General features: G+C 40.3%; 1 protein-coding gene across 2 annotated transcripts in view; it reads left to right on the forward strand.

Annotated features, from left to right (window-relative positions):
- Positions 1 to 8606: 8606 nt before the first annotated feature.
- XPR1 (xenotropic and polytropic retrovirus receptor 1) overlaps positions 8607 to 17323 on the forward strand; it is a 245114-nt gene continuing 236397 nt past the window's right edge. For both annotated transcript variants that reach the window (XM_028121531.2, XM_028121532.1), the window contains exon 1: positions 8607 to 8847. In XM_028121531.2, coding sequence (XP_027977332.1) covers positions 8779 to 8847 — 69 coding nt within the window. In that variant the 5' untranslated portion in view covers positions 8607 to 8778. The remainder of the gene's footprint in view (positions 8848 to 17323) is intronic.

Consider the following 17323-nt stretch of genomic DNA (forward strand, 5'->3'; position numbering starts at 1 on the left):
CTTTAGAGAAGGAAGGGGGATTCCTCAAATTCCTTCCCTTCCATCTACAAACTTAAGTGTGCCTGTCCCAATCATGACTACCACCCCCAACCCCAAGTCTCAAATGATATCAAGTCTCTCCTCCCTTTAAGGGCTAATTTTTGGTCTGCATTCTTCCTTCTCTGGGCCCTTGCTTGAGCTTGTGTTCCCTGGATTTGCTGGATCACCTCACCTGCTGGTTTCTTCCTGAAGGCTTGCAGTATCAAATGCTGCAGAGATAGCTTTTCACACTCAGTGGACATTACTGGTTCCGGGATTATCTAAACAGAACACTTATTGTTTTTGTAGATCTGATAAATGTACTTGTAATAATTGAAAGCAACACTGAAAAATACAAGGAATAAAAATCCCTTGAAATCTCTAGCCCGGAGGTAACCATTCTGAATGTCCTTCTTGATCCTGTCTCACTATTCAAACATAGGTATTTTATGTCTAGTTTTACACAGAGAAAATTTATGTCCCCTTCCTTCCCTGTATAATCAATTTTTCTTTCTATACTGAATCATTTCCATCAGAATATATACATACTGTTATTTCTCCGATTTCCGTCAGAATATATACATACTGTTATTTTTCCGATCTTAAAAAAAAAACCCCTCTATTATCACATTCCAATTTAACCATTACCTCATTACTCCATTCCCCCTTACAGAAATATTTCCTGAAGAAAATGATCATTTCTCACCATATTGGCTTCCTGTCATCCCTATCTCTTCCTTTTGGTCTTCTTTGTGGATTCTTCCTCATCTTGCAAACCTTGAAGCCCTGGAGTACCCCTGGGATCTGTCTTCATGCTTCTTCTCTTTTCTATCTACACTCACCTCCTGGGCAATCGCATGGATTCTCATGGCTTAAATATCATCTTTATTCTGTTGACTCACAAATTTATATCTCCATCCAACGCCTCTCTGATGACCTCCAAACTCTAAATTGCCTATTGGACATTTCCACCTGCATGTCTGACAGGCATCTTCAATGTCACACACTCAAATTGAACTCTTGAGTTTCGCTCTGCACCTCAAACTTGCTCCTCTGTAACATTCCCCAATCCTATTCTTCTGATTACTCAGGCAAAAAACATCGGAGTCATCGTTGACGCCTCTCTTCTGCTCACATCCCACATCTAATCCCCCAGTAAAACCTATTGACTCTATCTTCAAATAGAAGCCAATTTCCAATTTTTCTGATCCAAACCACCATCATTTCTCCCTTGGATTATTCCAATACTGTCTTTACTAGTGTTCCCATGTTGTGGGTTGGCTTGTGTTCCCCCCCTAAAAAAAGATATGTTAAAATTCTAGCCCCCATTACATGTGAATGTGATTTTATTTGGAAATCGGGTCTTCGCAGATGTGATCAAGTTATGATGAGGTCATACTCGATTAGGGTGAGCCCTAATCCAATAAGACTGTTGTCCTTATAAGAAAAGAAAACAGACACAGGGGAGGGAGAACAGCCCCGCAAAGTTTCAGAGACATACAGGATGAACATCATTTAATGATGGAGGCAGAGATGTAGCTGTAAGCCAAGGAATGCCAAGAATTGCCAGCCACAAAAGAAGTCAAGAGAAAGGCATGGAACAGATCCCCTGCTGAAGACTTTGAGAGAACATAAACCTGCTGAAACCTTGATTTTGGACTTCTAGCCTCCAAAACTGTGGGAGAATACATTTCTGTTCTGCAAGCCACCCAGTTTGTGGTTATTTGTTATAACAGTGCTAGGAAATTAATTCACCTTGCTTTTTCTTTTTCTCCTTTGAATACTACTTTCCATACGGCAAATATAAATAAATAAATAAATAAATAAATAAATAAATCTAAAAAATGTTAAATAAATAAATAAATAAATATGATTTATCTGATTGGTGATGTCACTCAAAACTTCCTCAAAAAGTTAAATACAGAATTACCTTATGACCTAACAATTCCACTGCTAGATACATGCCCCAGAGAATTTAAGGCTAGAACTCAATCAGATACTTGCACACCTATGTTTATAGCAGCATTATTCACAATAGTCAAAAGGTGGAAACAACCCAAATGTCCATCAACAGATGAATGGATAAACAAAATGTAGTATATTTTGTTTACCACTAGTGAAGGGCATAAATGATTATTTTTCACCACTAACAAATGGTATATTTATCTCTAACAAATGGTAACAATGGAATATTATTCAGACTTAAAAGGAAATGCTGACACATACTACAACATGGATAAACTTGAGAAGATTATGCTAAGTGAAATAAGCCAAACATAGAAGGAAAAATATTATATGATTCCACATATATAAGGTACCTAGAATAGACAAATTCATAAAGACAAGAAGTAGAATAGAGGTTATCAGGGACTGGGGGAAGGGAGGAATGGAAAGTTATTTTTTAATGTGTATAGAATTTCTTTTGGGATTATGAAAAAATTCTGGAAATACATAGTGATAATAGTACAACATTGTGAATGTACTTAATGCCACTGAATTGTACCCTTAAAATACGGTTAATATAAAAAATTTTATGTTCCATATATTTTACTACAATTGTTAGAGATGCATAGAAAAAAAGGTGGTTATTACTGCATGTGAAGGAAAAAGAAAATTCCAAAAAACTGAAGAACATAAAATCTCCAAAGTTTCATTTCACTCAGCGTCCAAGTCTTTACCTTGGCCTACAAGGCCCTAAGCAATTGATTTGACTCCCAACTACCTGTCTGATCTGCTCTTGCTCCCTAAAACATTCCTTCACCATACTGGCATCCTTGCTGTTTCTCCAATACACTCAGCATATTCTAGTCTCAGGGCCTTTGCACTTGCTGATTCCTCTGCATTGAAACTTACTCCCTGACCTGACTTCCATCTTCAACCCATATCTACATAGTTTTCTCCTTCCCTTCCTTCAGATCGCTGATTAAAAATTATCTTATTAGTAAGGCCCTTCCTGACTATGCTATGCAAAATCATACAGCGATCTTTCTGCCTCTTACTCTGTTTTATTTTTCTCCGTACATTCGTCCTTAACCAACCTATTGCATCCTGGTTGATGTGTTTGTTGTCTGTATCTTCCCATTTGACAGCAAACTCCATTAGGTCAAGGACTTTGTTTTATTCACTGTTCTATCTAGAACAGTGTCTAGAACAATGCCTGGTAAGTAGTAACTGCTCAATAAATATTTGTTGAATGGATGAATGAATGAATGCTTATTTTTAATTTTTTTAAAAGATTTTATTTATTTATTTGACAGAGAGACCACGAGCAGGGAGAGGGGCAAAGGGAGAGAGACAAGCAGGCTCCCTGCTGAGCAGGGAGTTGGCCATAGGTCTCGATCCCAGGACCCTGAGATCATGACCTGAGCCAAAGTCAGATGTTTAACCGACGGAGCCACCCAGGCGCCCCTGAATCTATACTTTAAATGCTCTTTTGTAACTTGTAAAATACCTTCCTTGCTGCTTAAAAAAATACTTCAGGTGTATTTAATCAAAATCGTGTCCAAATAAAGGTATTCCTAGAAATTACTGAATTGAGAGCTCCTGGGTGGCTCAGTCACTGGGCTTCTGCCTTTGGCCCGGTCATGGTCCTGGGGTCCTGGAATCAAGCCCCACATTGGGCTCCCTGCTCAGCGGGAAGCCTGCTTCTCCCTCTCCCACTCCCCCTGCTTGTGTTCCCTCTCTCACTGTGTCTCTCTCTGTCAAATAAATATGGAAAATCTAAAAAAAAAAAAAAATTACTGAGTTGAATCCTTTGAAACTTCATTTGTAAATTCTTTTTTTTTTTTTAAAGATTTTATTTATTTGAGAGAGAGAATGAGAGAGAGAGAGAACACATGAGAGTGGGGAGGGTCAGAGGGAGAAGCCGACTCCCTGCTGAGCAGGGAGCCTGATGCGGGACTTGATCCTGGGACTCCAGGATCATAACCTGAGCCATAGGCAGTCGCTTAACCACCTGAGCCACCCAGGTGCCCTGTAAATTCTTTATATTACTTTTTTGTTTATTTGTTTTTTGGGGTTTTGTTTTTTGTTTCCTAAGAGGGGTATTTAGTGCGTTGGTGCTGTTGTTCTAAATATTTTTGGGTTTCAAATATTTTGGGTAGTGGAAACCTTTGGGAAATTGTGTGGACCCTTTCCCCAGAAACATATACAAATAACACACAAAGTTTTGCATGTGATTTTATGGGGGTCATGAACCATCTGAAGTCCGTCTATTGAACCCCTAGTTGGTCTCTAAGTCTATCGTATTTTAAAACTGGAGGGGACCCCATATAATTCAGAGTCTGGGTTGTATGGAGAACATGGCTTTTATTCCTGTGACACTCTGGCTCATTCAGCTTCAGTGGGAGGTGTAGTTCAAGATGTGATCCCTCTTCAGGTCCTTACCCTTCAGCTTGATCACCAGTCTCATTTGCTCTAGCAACAGTTTGACTTTATGTTTATCACACATAATTCTAAGTTTTAGAACAGTTACTTTGTGGTAAGTATACCTGTTCCCAAACTTAGAATTAGATGTGATAAATATAAAGTGTCCAGACTCAGCACTTATGAATTTCAAGATAAATTGCTGAGTATACTATTAAGTTCTCACTCTTGGTGATTCTACAACACAGAATAAATGCGACTAAAGATGTATGAAAACCAAATGCCATTCACTGCTCAGATTTCAGCAGCCCTTCCTGTCATCAAAGCCATTTTCTCTGAGGTTACCAGTGACTCTTTAATTGCTAAGCCCAACGGCCTAGAAGTCATTCTACTCAACTTCTCTGTAACATCTGACATTGTGGATCCCTGCTTCCCTTATGAAACTTTCATCTTTTTATGGCTTCTTTTACACTGGTGTTTCTTAATTGTGTTGCTGCCCCCTCTGGCGGGACCCCAGCCTCCTTCCTTGTCTCATCTTTTTTTTTTTTAAGATTTTATTTGTTTGAGAGTGAGAGAAAAAGAGAGCATGAGCAGTGGGGAGGGGCAGAGGGAGAGGGAGAAGCAGATACCCGCTGAGCAGGGAGCCTGACACGGGGCTGGATCCCAGGACCCCCGGGATCATGACCTGAGCAGAAGTCAGACGCTTAGCTGACTGAGCCACCCGGCGCCCTTGAGCAAGATTCTTAAGTACTCTGTCTTAGTTTACTCCTCTGTAAAATGAGAATAATGACAGTAGCTACATCCTGGGGTCCTTGTACGGATTAAATATGCTTGTATTTATAAAGCACTTAGCGCAGCATCCGGTACAGGACGAGGGCTATACAGCTATACAAAATAAATTGGTCTCTGATTTGTCTTCCTTCTAGTCCATCCTTCATACCGCATACTGACATTTTCAAGGGGCTGCTAATTATTGAGTGGTCAACTAGTCATTGTGCTAAGTGCTTTATAAGCAGAATCTCTTTAATTCTCATAAAAACCTGCTAGGGAGGTGCTATTATCCTCTTTTGAGGGATGAGGAAACTGAGGCATTAAAAGTTAATGTACTTTGGGGTGCCTGAGTGGCTCAGTCGGTTAAGTTTGGTTTTGACTCAGGTCATGATCTCAGGGTTGTGAGATGGAGCCCCACTCTGGGCTCGACGTTCAGTGCAGAGTGTGCTTGGGATTCCTTCCCCCTTCCTCTCCCTTCCCCTCTCTTCCTTCCCCTGCTCATGCTCTCTCTTTCTCTCTCTCAAAATAAATAAAAAAATAAAATCTTAAAAAAGAGCTAATGTACTTTGCCCCAGGCCACACAGTAAAAATGCCAGAGTTGGGACTTTGATTCAGGTCTGTCTATTCCCTGAGCCAGTGCTCAAAACAAGCAATCTTTACTATACTGTTTTCCCAAACCTGAGCTAGTCACTTTCTGCTTAACCGTCTTCAAAGACCCCATACTGCCCATGCTGTCATGATGTATTTCTTCACAGTCCTGTTCCAGCTTAACTTCATTTCCTGTAACTTCCCTCCATGCAGACGGCCCTTTCCTTCCTCTCCCCCACCCCCCCAACTTCTTTCTTCTTACCTCCCTTCTTTCTTTTCTTTGTTCTTCCAACATCTACCGAATCCTTGAATGCCAGGCACCATGCTGAATTGGAGAAAACAAGAGAAACAAACACTTTGTCTTCAAGGAGCTCATCGTCCGACACACAGTGAGGGGACTGCACCAGGACCATGTGAGAAAGGAGGGAAGGGACTAGGAAGTTTCTCTGATGAGGGGACATCTAGCTGCCTTAAAGGACATTCCAGTCAGACTACTTCTTGCCATTCTTTAACAATCCCGACTTCTCCTTGCTTTTTGCCTTTGAGATCTTGGAGGTGTCTTTCTTTCTGTCAGATTGGGGTTTAAGACTGTATTTCAAAGTCATTTTCTCTGGAATGCCATCCTTTCCTTCCCAATCAGTTGTTTCCTGGTACATACCGCAAATTCAGCATGTATCCCACCGTAGTCTAGCTATTGGTCTATTTGCCTGTCTGACTAGACTGTGATGTCCTCGGGAAAAAAAAAGAAAAAAAAGACAGAGTCTTACTTATTTTTGAACTGTCCTTCATTCCCAAACTGGCATGATCAGCATATCATAATACTCAGTATAATTTTGTTTTTGTTTTTGTTTTTCTTTTGACAGAGACAGATAGAGATATAACAAGAGAGGGAACACGAGCAGGGGGAGTAAGAGAGGGAGAAGCAGGCCTCCCGCTGAGCGGGAAGCGATACCGGGGCTCCATCCCAGGACCCTGGGATCATGACCTGAGCCAAAGGCAGACGCCCAATGACTGAGCCACCCAGGCGCCCCTATAATTTTGCTAAATGAAGAGTTACTTGCCTATTTACAAAAGAAAGAGCAAGGCAAGGGGCCCTTCTGATTCAGAGTAAAGCTATTCAGACTATTATTTATAGTATCTAGCACAGTGCTCTGCAGAAAGTGGGTGTTCAATAAATACTAAGTATTTGATGGTTCTGTTAGTGAAATATCTGAAGTAATGTTAGGAATAAGGAAACATTAAATCTACTTCTTCAGGTAAATTAAGACTTTCATGTCTAACTGAGTGTCAAGGCTCTAGATCAGGCATGAGAAAAATTAAGAATTGTTGGCTATAGAGCAAGGTATGGCTGTTGGGAGCAGGATGCATGGTCAGCAGGGCTTGCTGCCAAGAATGTAGCATTCTAGTCCATAACTGGCTAAAGGCCCATCAATCTCTTTTGCACCCGCTCCTGGTTCCATCATCCTGGGTGCACCATCCAGCCATTTCCCTCTCTGTGGTTTACTGGGAGCATAGCCTTCTCTTTCGCCTATTTCTCCAAGGAACATTCACCTCCACTGGAGGGGGTTTTGTTACGGTGGGGAGAGGAGTATGGTGTTGAGGCGAGAGGCGTCCTCACTCCTATTCTTGTTCTTGTTCTTTTTCTTACTGCGATCACCCTTTCACCAGTGGTTAAAACTTTTGTGCAGGAAAGACTCATAGCCTATGCCTATTTTCCATCATGCCTCAACCCTCTCAAGAGGAAATGATTGCAGAACCCCTACTAGCATGAATTAAGAGGAAGGGAAAGGGGAAAAATACATGCAGAGAAAAAAAAAGTATCAGCAAAGACTGATACTTCAGAATACTGTTCTGGTCACAGGGGTTCCCTGGTCTCTTTGGGTCTCATCAAAATTGTGAGAATTAAAGGACAAAGAACATGTAAGGAGTTTGGAATAGTGTTTGGAATGTACACAGTGAGTGCTTAATAAATGTTAGCTTTTATTATCCAGGGCTCCTTCACTCAGGGAAGGACCTGGGTTTCTGTCTCAAATCAGGTCCTCTAGGACAATCACTTTCACACTCAAAAGTAGCTCTAAACTGTGTGAGCTATTCCCCATGCTTCTCTAGGACAGTTCAGCCTGGACACCAGATGCACTTCTGGACTCCCTAGGGTTAGTGTTGTCACGGTACCCTAGGGGATACCTCTTTCCTCCCAATATTGGTTTCCCTCTCAACTTCATCCCCAAACCCTAGGAAGCTCAGTCACAGGTCTAGTTGGTACCTTTCCCCCAGTCATGCCCCCTCCTAGTACTGGTTTGGGTGCAGGTGGTGTTATTGACCTTTTGGTAGCCCTGGGACTAGACAATTACAACGAAATTCAGAAACAGCATGCAGTTTTTGGAACTGACATCTTTAATTAAATCCAACAAGCATTTACTGAGCACCTAAAGCATGTACTATACAGTTCCTTTGAATACGTTTGATCCTTAACTATTTAGCCTGTTTTACTCAATTTGGATTAATGTTGATCCATCCTTAAGTTTTATGAAGAACAAATATTAAAATGAAAAACTGCACAATTCTTTGCAAATATAAACGTCTTGTGTGAATTATTCTTGCTACAGTATTGATATTAATTGCAATAACAACACTGCCGCTTCCCAGGCAGGCGGTAGAGAGGAGCTGTAAGGCCAACGGGAGTTAGACGGAAGAAGTCAGGGGAGGTGCCTCCAGCATGTTCGGCCCAGAAGGGGCGGAGCCTCGAGGAATGTACCCAAACCCAGCCCCTTACCCCGCCCCTTTCGTCGGTGCGGCGTAGGCGGTTACCATGGGGATGACGTCTGGAGGGCGGGGCGGGGCGGGGCTATGGAGAGGAGGAGGAAGATGGCGGGAGGGCGGCTCTGAGGAGACCTCGGCGGCGGCGGAGGAGGAGAGAAGCGCAGCGCCGTGCCGCGCCGGGGCCCATGTGGGGAGGAGTCGAAGTCGCTGTTGCCGCCGCCGCCGCCGCCGCCTGTAACTGCTGGACCCGAGTGGGAGTGAGGGGGAAACGGCAGGATGAAGTTCGCCGAGCACCTCTCCGCGCACATCACTCCCGAGTGGAGGAAGCAATACATCCAGTATGAGGTACCGGCGGCCGCCGGGGTGTGGGAGGACTCGGAGGGGCCACCTTCTCGCCAGTCCCGACCTCCACTGCCGCCTTCCGCTCCCGCTGCCTCCCCGCCGCCTGGGAAGACTTTGACCTGGTGCGGCGGGAAGCCACTGCGGCATCCCCGCCCCGGCTGGCCCCCTCTGGGCCCCGCTGACCTTCCCCTCCCCCGCAGCCCCGCTGCCGCCGGGGTAACGGATATGCAGGCGGCGGGCCGGGAGGGAGGGCACAGCTCGGCCGGGGCTGGGGAATAGTGGTGGGAGGGCGAGCCGCAGGTTGGGGAGTCGGGGTAGGAGGGCAGCCCGGGGTCGCGGCGGTTTCGCGCTAATCCCCTCCTCCCCACTCACTCTGACCTCGCGTCCCCACCCTGGGCGAGCGCCCCCTCGCCAAGGTTAGGTTTTGTTTCTCTCTGCTCACCTCTCACCGAGGAATCCTTCTCTTCCGAGATAAGCCCCTTTAGTGATTTTCTTCATTCCACAGAACCCTTCCGCTTTTCCCCACTTGCCCACTGTTGACAAAGGCTTTGTAACAGGGTTGAAACTTGATTTAAATGTATATCACATATGCAGTGGTTTCTGTATGCAAACGTTTTGTAATCATCTATTCTGTTTTGGTAAGACGGTGACTGGTCTTCTTACTGATTGCATGAAGTATACAAAGTAATCCCATCTCAGGTTTTGACTCTCCTCTTGTTTTGGAATGGAGTGCAGGGGGAAAAGGAAGAAGGGAAGAGAAGAAAATAATTAAAATTTTCAGGTTTTCTCTCCTAAGATTTTTGTTAGCTAAGGAGAAAACTACTGTATTGTAAACAATGTACTTTTAAAACATACCTGTGTATTACAGATATCTTGGCCCTCTTCCCCCCCCCCCCCCCCCCCCAGTTTCTGTGATAACAGCTCCTGGAGAGTATTCAATAGGTACTGATAAGGAACCTTACATTAATATAGGGAAAAGTAAAGATAATGAACCCATTTATATATTCATTCAGAAGGCAAGATACCCGAAGAGCTTTAAGCACTGCAATAGGTTATTCTCAGTAGCTGGCAATTCAGCTCCTGGATAAAGAAAGACTTAGCTGTAACCTCCAGGAATTCACATCTATGTATGTGCAGGAACAAAGAGTATAAAATCAATATGAACACAAATATGTTAGCTACATTTTATGAATTAAAATATTTTAGTTCTCTATTTAATTTCTATTTAAGTTCAGTGATAGGATGTTTAGGCAATAAGCACAAAGTTTATTTTTCATATAGCAGATGTAATAATTTCAGAAGACAGGGAAAGGGGTGTAGGTAAACAGAACCTTGAAGATTGTAAAATAAATTCACCTTGTAAAATACAGTATTTGATTATTGCCAGAAATGAAACGCCCAGAATTATTAATGCTTTCTTGTCACTTAATTTTCTTATAGTGTTTTTGGCTACATTTTGTAAGAATGAAAGAAGGCACTAGCTTTTCAGTCTGGACTTTTTTGATTTATTGTTTCCAATAACATTTGGTCAGTTTTAAAACCTTGGCTAGCGTCCAGATGATGGTTTTTATTGAAAGGAGGGTATTGGTCTTTCATCTTGTAGTAGTAATTTTCAGCACCACTGCCAGTTCTTCATAGAGGCATAGGACACAGCATGCTGAAGCAACATCTTATACTTGTTATATGGTATGGAATGCTTGATTTGGGCAAAAGTAATAGTGGCTGGTTGTATGCTGTGATTCATTTTAGGTATTATAGCACTTAACTGTCTCATAGAACTGTGTTAATTTGGAATATCTGGGGCTGGAAGGGAAGCATAAGATTTAGTTTGAAAATTCAATTACCTCTTGATTTGTAATGTCAGCTTTGTGGCTAGAGTAACCACAGTAATTCTGGGACTTCTCATTCACATACTCCGTTTAGACACTAACACTAATTGGTTAGGTTGGTTACAGAGGGAGAGTAACTGCATTATCTTTCCTGGGGCAATTATAATTTATTATTAAAAAATTCATTTATTGTGGATAATTGAAATTTTATTCTGCAGAGTCCCTACGACATGACTCCTGTCCCAGATAAACTCACTGTTTGGTAGATAAAATTAAAAAAGGGGACTTTTCGGGGTGCCTGGGTGGCTCAGTCCTTAAGCGTCTGCCTTTGGCTCAGGTCATGATCCCAGGGTCCTGGGATCAAGCCCCGCATCGGGCTCCCTGCTCTGCGGGAAGCCTGCTTTTCCCTCTCCCACTCCCCCTGCTTGTGTTCCGTCTTTTGCTGTGTCTCTCTCTGTCAAATAAATAAATAAATCTTTAAAAAAAAGGGGGGGTACTTTTCTTTGTGAATTGGAGCCATGAAAGACATTTATTTGTCTTATTATTTATTTGTTGTATATTGTTTCTCAAAGAGCTGATGCTATTCCTTTAAAAATACTTAAAGAGGCATAGATAGGAGTTTTCAGAGTCCAGGCATTTTGGCAACTTAAAAACTTTGGGGAAAAATGACATCCTAAAAGAGATTTGCTGTTGCTAGAGAAAAGAACCTTCTTATAATGCAGTAACATGTAGTTTCTCATGTATGAAGATCACGTCCTGAAACACTGTTAGTAGAACAGACGCCTGAGTTTGTTTTTCAAGCAGTGGTGGTGAAATTTTGGGGTGTTACCCCTGATGTGTAGCCTAGGGTGCTTTCTAGTGCTGTGAACCACTATGAACTGTTCAGCTTCTTTGGTTTTTATGTCATTTCACTACATTAAATTTTATTTGAAAAAAGCAGAGCATTAGAAAATTTTGTTTCACGTCTATAATTATTTGTATAATTGTGTATACATGGTCACACAATAAATGCTAGTTCTTGTATATAATAGCCATGAGACCCTGGGGACAATCTTTTTGCCTTTTCAGGGCTCTTTCCTTTTCTATAAGATAAGACTATGGGCCAGAGCTTTTCAAGTTCCATCGTGGTTCGTAGGTTTTTGGTTTAATTTTTTTTTTTTCAAAGATTTTATTTATTTATTTGACAGAGGGAGACACAGCGAAAGAGGGAACACAAGCAGGGGGAGTGGCAGAGGGAGAAGCAGGCTTCCCGCTGAGCAGGGAGCCCGATGCAGGGCTTGATCCCAGGACCCTGGAATCATGACCTGAGCCGAAGGCAGATGCCTAACAACTGAGCCACCCAAGCACCCCTTTTGGTTTAATTTTTAATGGTTTTTGGTTTTTGGAATGTTAAAAATTATTAATTAGTGACATCAATACCCTACTAGAGTTTCTAATTAAAAAATAAATTGTGGAGTTCATAAACTCAATCTTCATAGGCAGAATAATAAAGCACAAAAGAGAGCAACGATAAGAAACCATATAAAGAAAATTTATTTGATGCATTTGTGAATAGTTTTTACAGAGAATAAAGACAAATGAGCAGAGGCCATCCCTGTTTCCAGTAATCTATTTGAGTATAAATCTTGGCATAGAAAATAGAACATCAATAAATCTTTATGAGAACACTTTAAAAAAAATTTAGAATCAGTAATTGCAATTTTAGAGCTCTGTAATTGATTAATCAAAATTAACAGACCAGTTTCAACCACATAGACTAGTATGACTGTGTTAATATTTTACAGAATATTAGCAAAACAAGCAAATATATTTGGTGCCTTAGGCTGGTGACTTGTGTTTTCATCCCTAGGGTCCTGTGCTGCTTTGGTTTCTCAGGAATTAGGAATGTTTTTTTTCAGTGTATACTGTAGTTTTGTAAGATACTAAAATAATGAGGTATCTCAATTTCAGGACTTTCAAGGGAGTTTAAACACTATCTACCTTCTTGTTTTTTTCAGACAGGGAAACAAAGGTTCAGAGAGGTTAAATTATTTGTCCGGGATCATTTATAGATAGCTCGTCTCTTGAGCATAGAAGTATAAGCATTGGGAGTCATGCCACCCTAGCTGTGTGACCCTGATGAAATTACTTCCTCTTTCTGGGTTTTAGGTTTTTCATTTGTCAAGTGAGAGAATTGGACTTGATGGTTTCTAAACTCACAGGGCTGTATTTTCCAAGGACCCATCTAGCTTTAAATTTCTGTCTGTTTTTATGGTTTAATTATGTTTGATATATGAAGAAGACAGAACTTAAATTTAGGACTATTATTATAACTTAAAATTTTTTAATTTCAATTTAATTTAATTAACATATACTGTAGTATTAATTTCAGAAATAGAATTCAGTGATTCATCAGTTGCATACAACACCCAGTGCTCATTCCTTCAGGTGCCCTCCTTAATGCCCATCACCCAGTTATCTCATCACCTACCCACCTCCCCTCCAGCAACCCTCAGTTTGTTCCCTATAGTTAAGAGTCTCTTGTGGTTTGCCTCCCTCTCTGTTTTCTAGGACTATTATTAATAGCATTTTTTTACATTAAGATTCTTTCAGAAAAATTTTGAAGAGATTTTAATCTGTGAATGGAAAGCTGACCCAATGAAACTTTTATTTAACTTAAATACATAAAAAGTGATAATCCTGGATTAATTTTTTGTTGTAAGATTTGGAAAAGGAGAGATTCTGTATAAACTGTATATCCCTTTTTTTCAAGTGTAAGGAAACATTGCCGTGACATTATTGTGATTTTCGTTTTTAGAACTATCCCATGAGAACACTTGTGTTGCAGGCTTCAGTTTCCCAAAGGTATTATGTTGATTCATTAGGGTTAACTTATCTTGCTAGAACTTGTTTGAAATTTCCAGTTTGGCCACCCGATGGGGCACAAACTACTTTTTCTTTCAGGCACTTCTGCAAATGAAAGTACAGTATAGCATATTTAAGATAACACTTGTAAATAAGATGCCTGGCATTTACCAGTGTTTCTTAAATGAGTAAATGAATGTTGTATAAAAGAGGAACCCATTACTATTCTTTATTATATTTGTATAATGAAGTATGGTTAGGGTGAGTATCTGGAAAGATTATACTTGTCCATCTATCCCTGAAGGTTGGTTTTAGATCAACTTTTGGGTGAAGGCCCAGATCAGAAGAACATAAGAATCTTATGTGACCCATGGTGACCATGGAAAATTAGTCTTGGCTTCAAATCCAGTCCTAATCTGGAAAGCATTTGAGAGACTGATTGAGTTGTGCTGGCTAGGGGTTTTAAGTATATTTGTATCATAGTCCCCAAAGGAGAGTACCCCAAACTCCCATGGAATAAAAGAAGATAATATTAGAACTGTTAGTTATATTCATTTTTATGCATAAGACAAGGAAGAAATAAAATTTTACTGATATTAATAAATGGATCAATTTGATGACCTTGTTAGGAGGTATTGTGAGAAAAAGAGAAGGATTGCTAATAGTTTTCTTACTTGTTTGTTCACTTTCAGCAGATATCACTTCATCTAGTTTATAGGTATGTAGAATTTATAGATATTATCTAGTTTTGACTGAAGTTACTCTTAAAATGAATGTGACTTAGACTTAAAAAAGACTCCTGTAAAGAAACCTCAACAATAATACACTAAAGCAAACATATGTGAACACACAAAAAATGATAGAGCTGACAATTCTAGTTCTAGTTTTTGGTCAGCCAAATTACAGATAAAAACAATGACACTTTATATTTATTTATTTATTTAAAGATTTTACTTATTTATTTGAGAGAGAGAGAGCACAAGCAGGGGGAGCAGCAGAGGGAGAGGGAGAAGCAGGCTTCCCACTGAGCAGGGAGCCCAACGTGGGGATCGAGCCCCGGACTCTGAGATCGTGACCCGAGCGGAAGGTAGACACCTAACCGACTGAGCCACCCAGGTGCCCCAACAATGACTCTTTAATGGATTGGATAAGAAGTTTGCCAAAAAAAATTCAAAATAATTAAGATAATTCTTTGAAATAAGATTTTATATCCACTGTCATCCACAATGAACTTCACCCTAAGCATATATTAAGCATTAAGAGTATCCTGCCTTTGTTAGGTCTATTTTTCAGTTTATAACCATTATAATTAAGTTTCACAATCAACTAGTTCCTGAAGTTTGAACTAGACCTTTGAAATACTGTATCACAAAATGTTAAACTCAGGTTTTAAAAATAATGAAGCTTTTCAGTTATGTTGTTTTCTGAAAGTATTGTTATTGATGGTCATTTCTTAGATTAAAAGTATTTTTGTATATTTATAAGTGAAAGATAAAAATTGTTTATTTTGTCATTGTCTCAACTTTTAGAAACTATTTAAATATTCTGTTTTAGGGGTGCTTAGGTGGCTTGGTTGGTTAAGCATCTGGCTCTTGATTTTGGCTCAGGTCATGATCTCAGGGCCCTGGGATTGAGCCCCATGATGGGCTTTGCACTGAGCGTGGAGTCTGCTTAGATTCTCTCTCTCCCTCTGCCTCTGCTTATGCACTCCCTCTCTCAAAATAAATAAAATCCTTAAAAAATAAAAAATTCTGTTTTATAATGTACACAGTTGTAGAGGATATCATTTATCAATAAATATACATATACTAGAAGTACATAGTAAGCTTTTGTTTTTGTATTTGATAGGGATATGATATAAAAAAAAGGTTTGGAAGACTTTGCTCAAGTTGTGCAGCTTAATCCAAGCTGGTTTGTGGTGTTGTCTGGTATTGAACTGGCCTTTGGGATTGAGAGAGTGTTAGAATTCACTAGGGTTGTCATTTGCTTTTTCACATATTCCTGTTACCTAATAAATGCTGAAAGAAGCCAAGTTGACAAAGCTCACGAATAAATGCCTTAAGTTATTTATTCATTCCAACAAATATTTATAGGGATTCTATTATTTGCTGTAGGCTGATCGATTTGTGTGGAAATTCTAGCTCTTTCATTATCTTAAAAATAGAAAAAAAATAGTATTTTTTTTTTAAGATTTTATTTATTTATTTGAGAGAGCGAGAAAGAGCACATGAGAGTGGGGAGGGTCAGAGGGAGAAGCAGACTCCCCGCTGAGCAGGGAGCCAGATGCGGGACTCGATCCTGGGACTCCAGGTTCATGACCTGAGCCGAAGGCAGTTGCTCAACCAACTGAGCCACCCAGGTGCCCAAAAAATAGTATTTTTTTTAAAGATTTTATTTATTTATTTGAGAGAGAGAGAAAGAAAGAGAGCACATGAGAGGGGGGAGGGTCAGAGGGAGAAGCAGACTCCCTGCTGAGCAGGGAGCCCGATGTGGGACTCGATCCAGGGACTCCAGGATCATGACCTGAGCCGAAGGCAGTCGCTTAACCAACTGAGCCACCCAGGCGCTCTGTTTTTTTGTTTTGTTTTTGGTTTTATATTTCAGTCAATGCGGTGTTTTCAGAATTAAAAATTGTGTGGAAAGGGAAGATTGCAGATTAAGGACTTGAAACACTGTTATAAATTTGGATCCCTTTGTAAATGATGTGGAAGACTTTCTCCTTAGCTTTTTAAACTTTTTATGTTATACACCTTTGGATCTAATTTGTTTTTATTTTTTAAAAATAGTTTATTTTTAGGGGGGAGGGGCAGAGGGAAAGAATCTCAAGCTGACTCCCTGCTGAGCATGGAGTTCAACACTGGGCTGGACTCTCGATCTCACAACCCTGAGATCATGACCTGAGTTGAAATCAAGAGTTGTACACTTAGCCGACTGAGCCACCCAGGTGCTCCTAAATCTAATTTGTTTTTAGTAACAGATTTAGTTACCTCTTTCTTCCCATCACCATACAGGTGTGGTTTATCTATAGGGACTAATCAGAAAATTCTTAAAAAGTTGTTTGTTTATTAGAGGTCAGAGGAAAGTATAATTAACCTGATGTAAGCATAACTTAACCTGTATATTCTCTGTAACAAGAGGACAATGTGTTTTTTTTTTTTATTTTGTTAGTCACCATACAGTACATCATTAGTTTTTGAAGAAGTGTTCCATGATTCATTGTTTGTGTATAATACCCAGTGCTCCATGCAATACGGACCCTCCTTAATACCCATCGCCGGGCCAACCCATCCCCCCACCCCCCTCCCCTTTAAAACCCTCAGTTTGTTTCTTGGAGTTTGTAGTCTCTCGAGGACAACATGTTGATTAAGTAGACATAGTCTTCTCTTATTTGTTAGGGATGACCTGCAGTATTTAGAAAGACCATAGATTAGGAATGAGGAGCTATAAGTCCTTAGACCTAGTTCTGTTACTGACTATTCATAAAGAATTAGTGAACAAGTGATTTTTTTGAAGATTGAAGGGCTGAAATGTAACTATTCAGGAAAGTGGGAAGTTTTTAGATTATTGTGTGACTTATTTAGGGTAAATTGGTAAAGTTGTAATTCAGAGTAATCCATGTGCTTTTGAGGCTTTTTCTGTACCTTAGAGCAGTGGTTCTTAAACTTTTTGCTTTGGGACCACTTGAAACTCTTGACAATTATTGAGGATTCCAGTGTCTACTGATATATGCTGTATTAGAAATTAAAACTGAGAAATGCTTAAAACACAGGAATATATAAGCATACCTACTAGACGCTGTTTACTTG

Source organism: Eumetopias jubatus, unplaced genomic scaffold (genome assembly GCF_037043125.1).
Source record: "Eumetopias jubatus isolate StellerSeaLion01/CBP00866 unplaced genomic scaffold, mEumJub1_p1.0 scaffold_12, whole genome shotgun sequence".
NCBI lineage: Eukaryota > Metazoa > Chordata > Mammalia > Carnivora > Otariidae > Eumetopias > Eumetopias jubatus.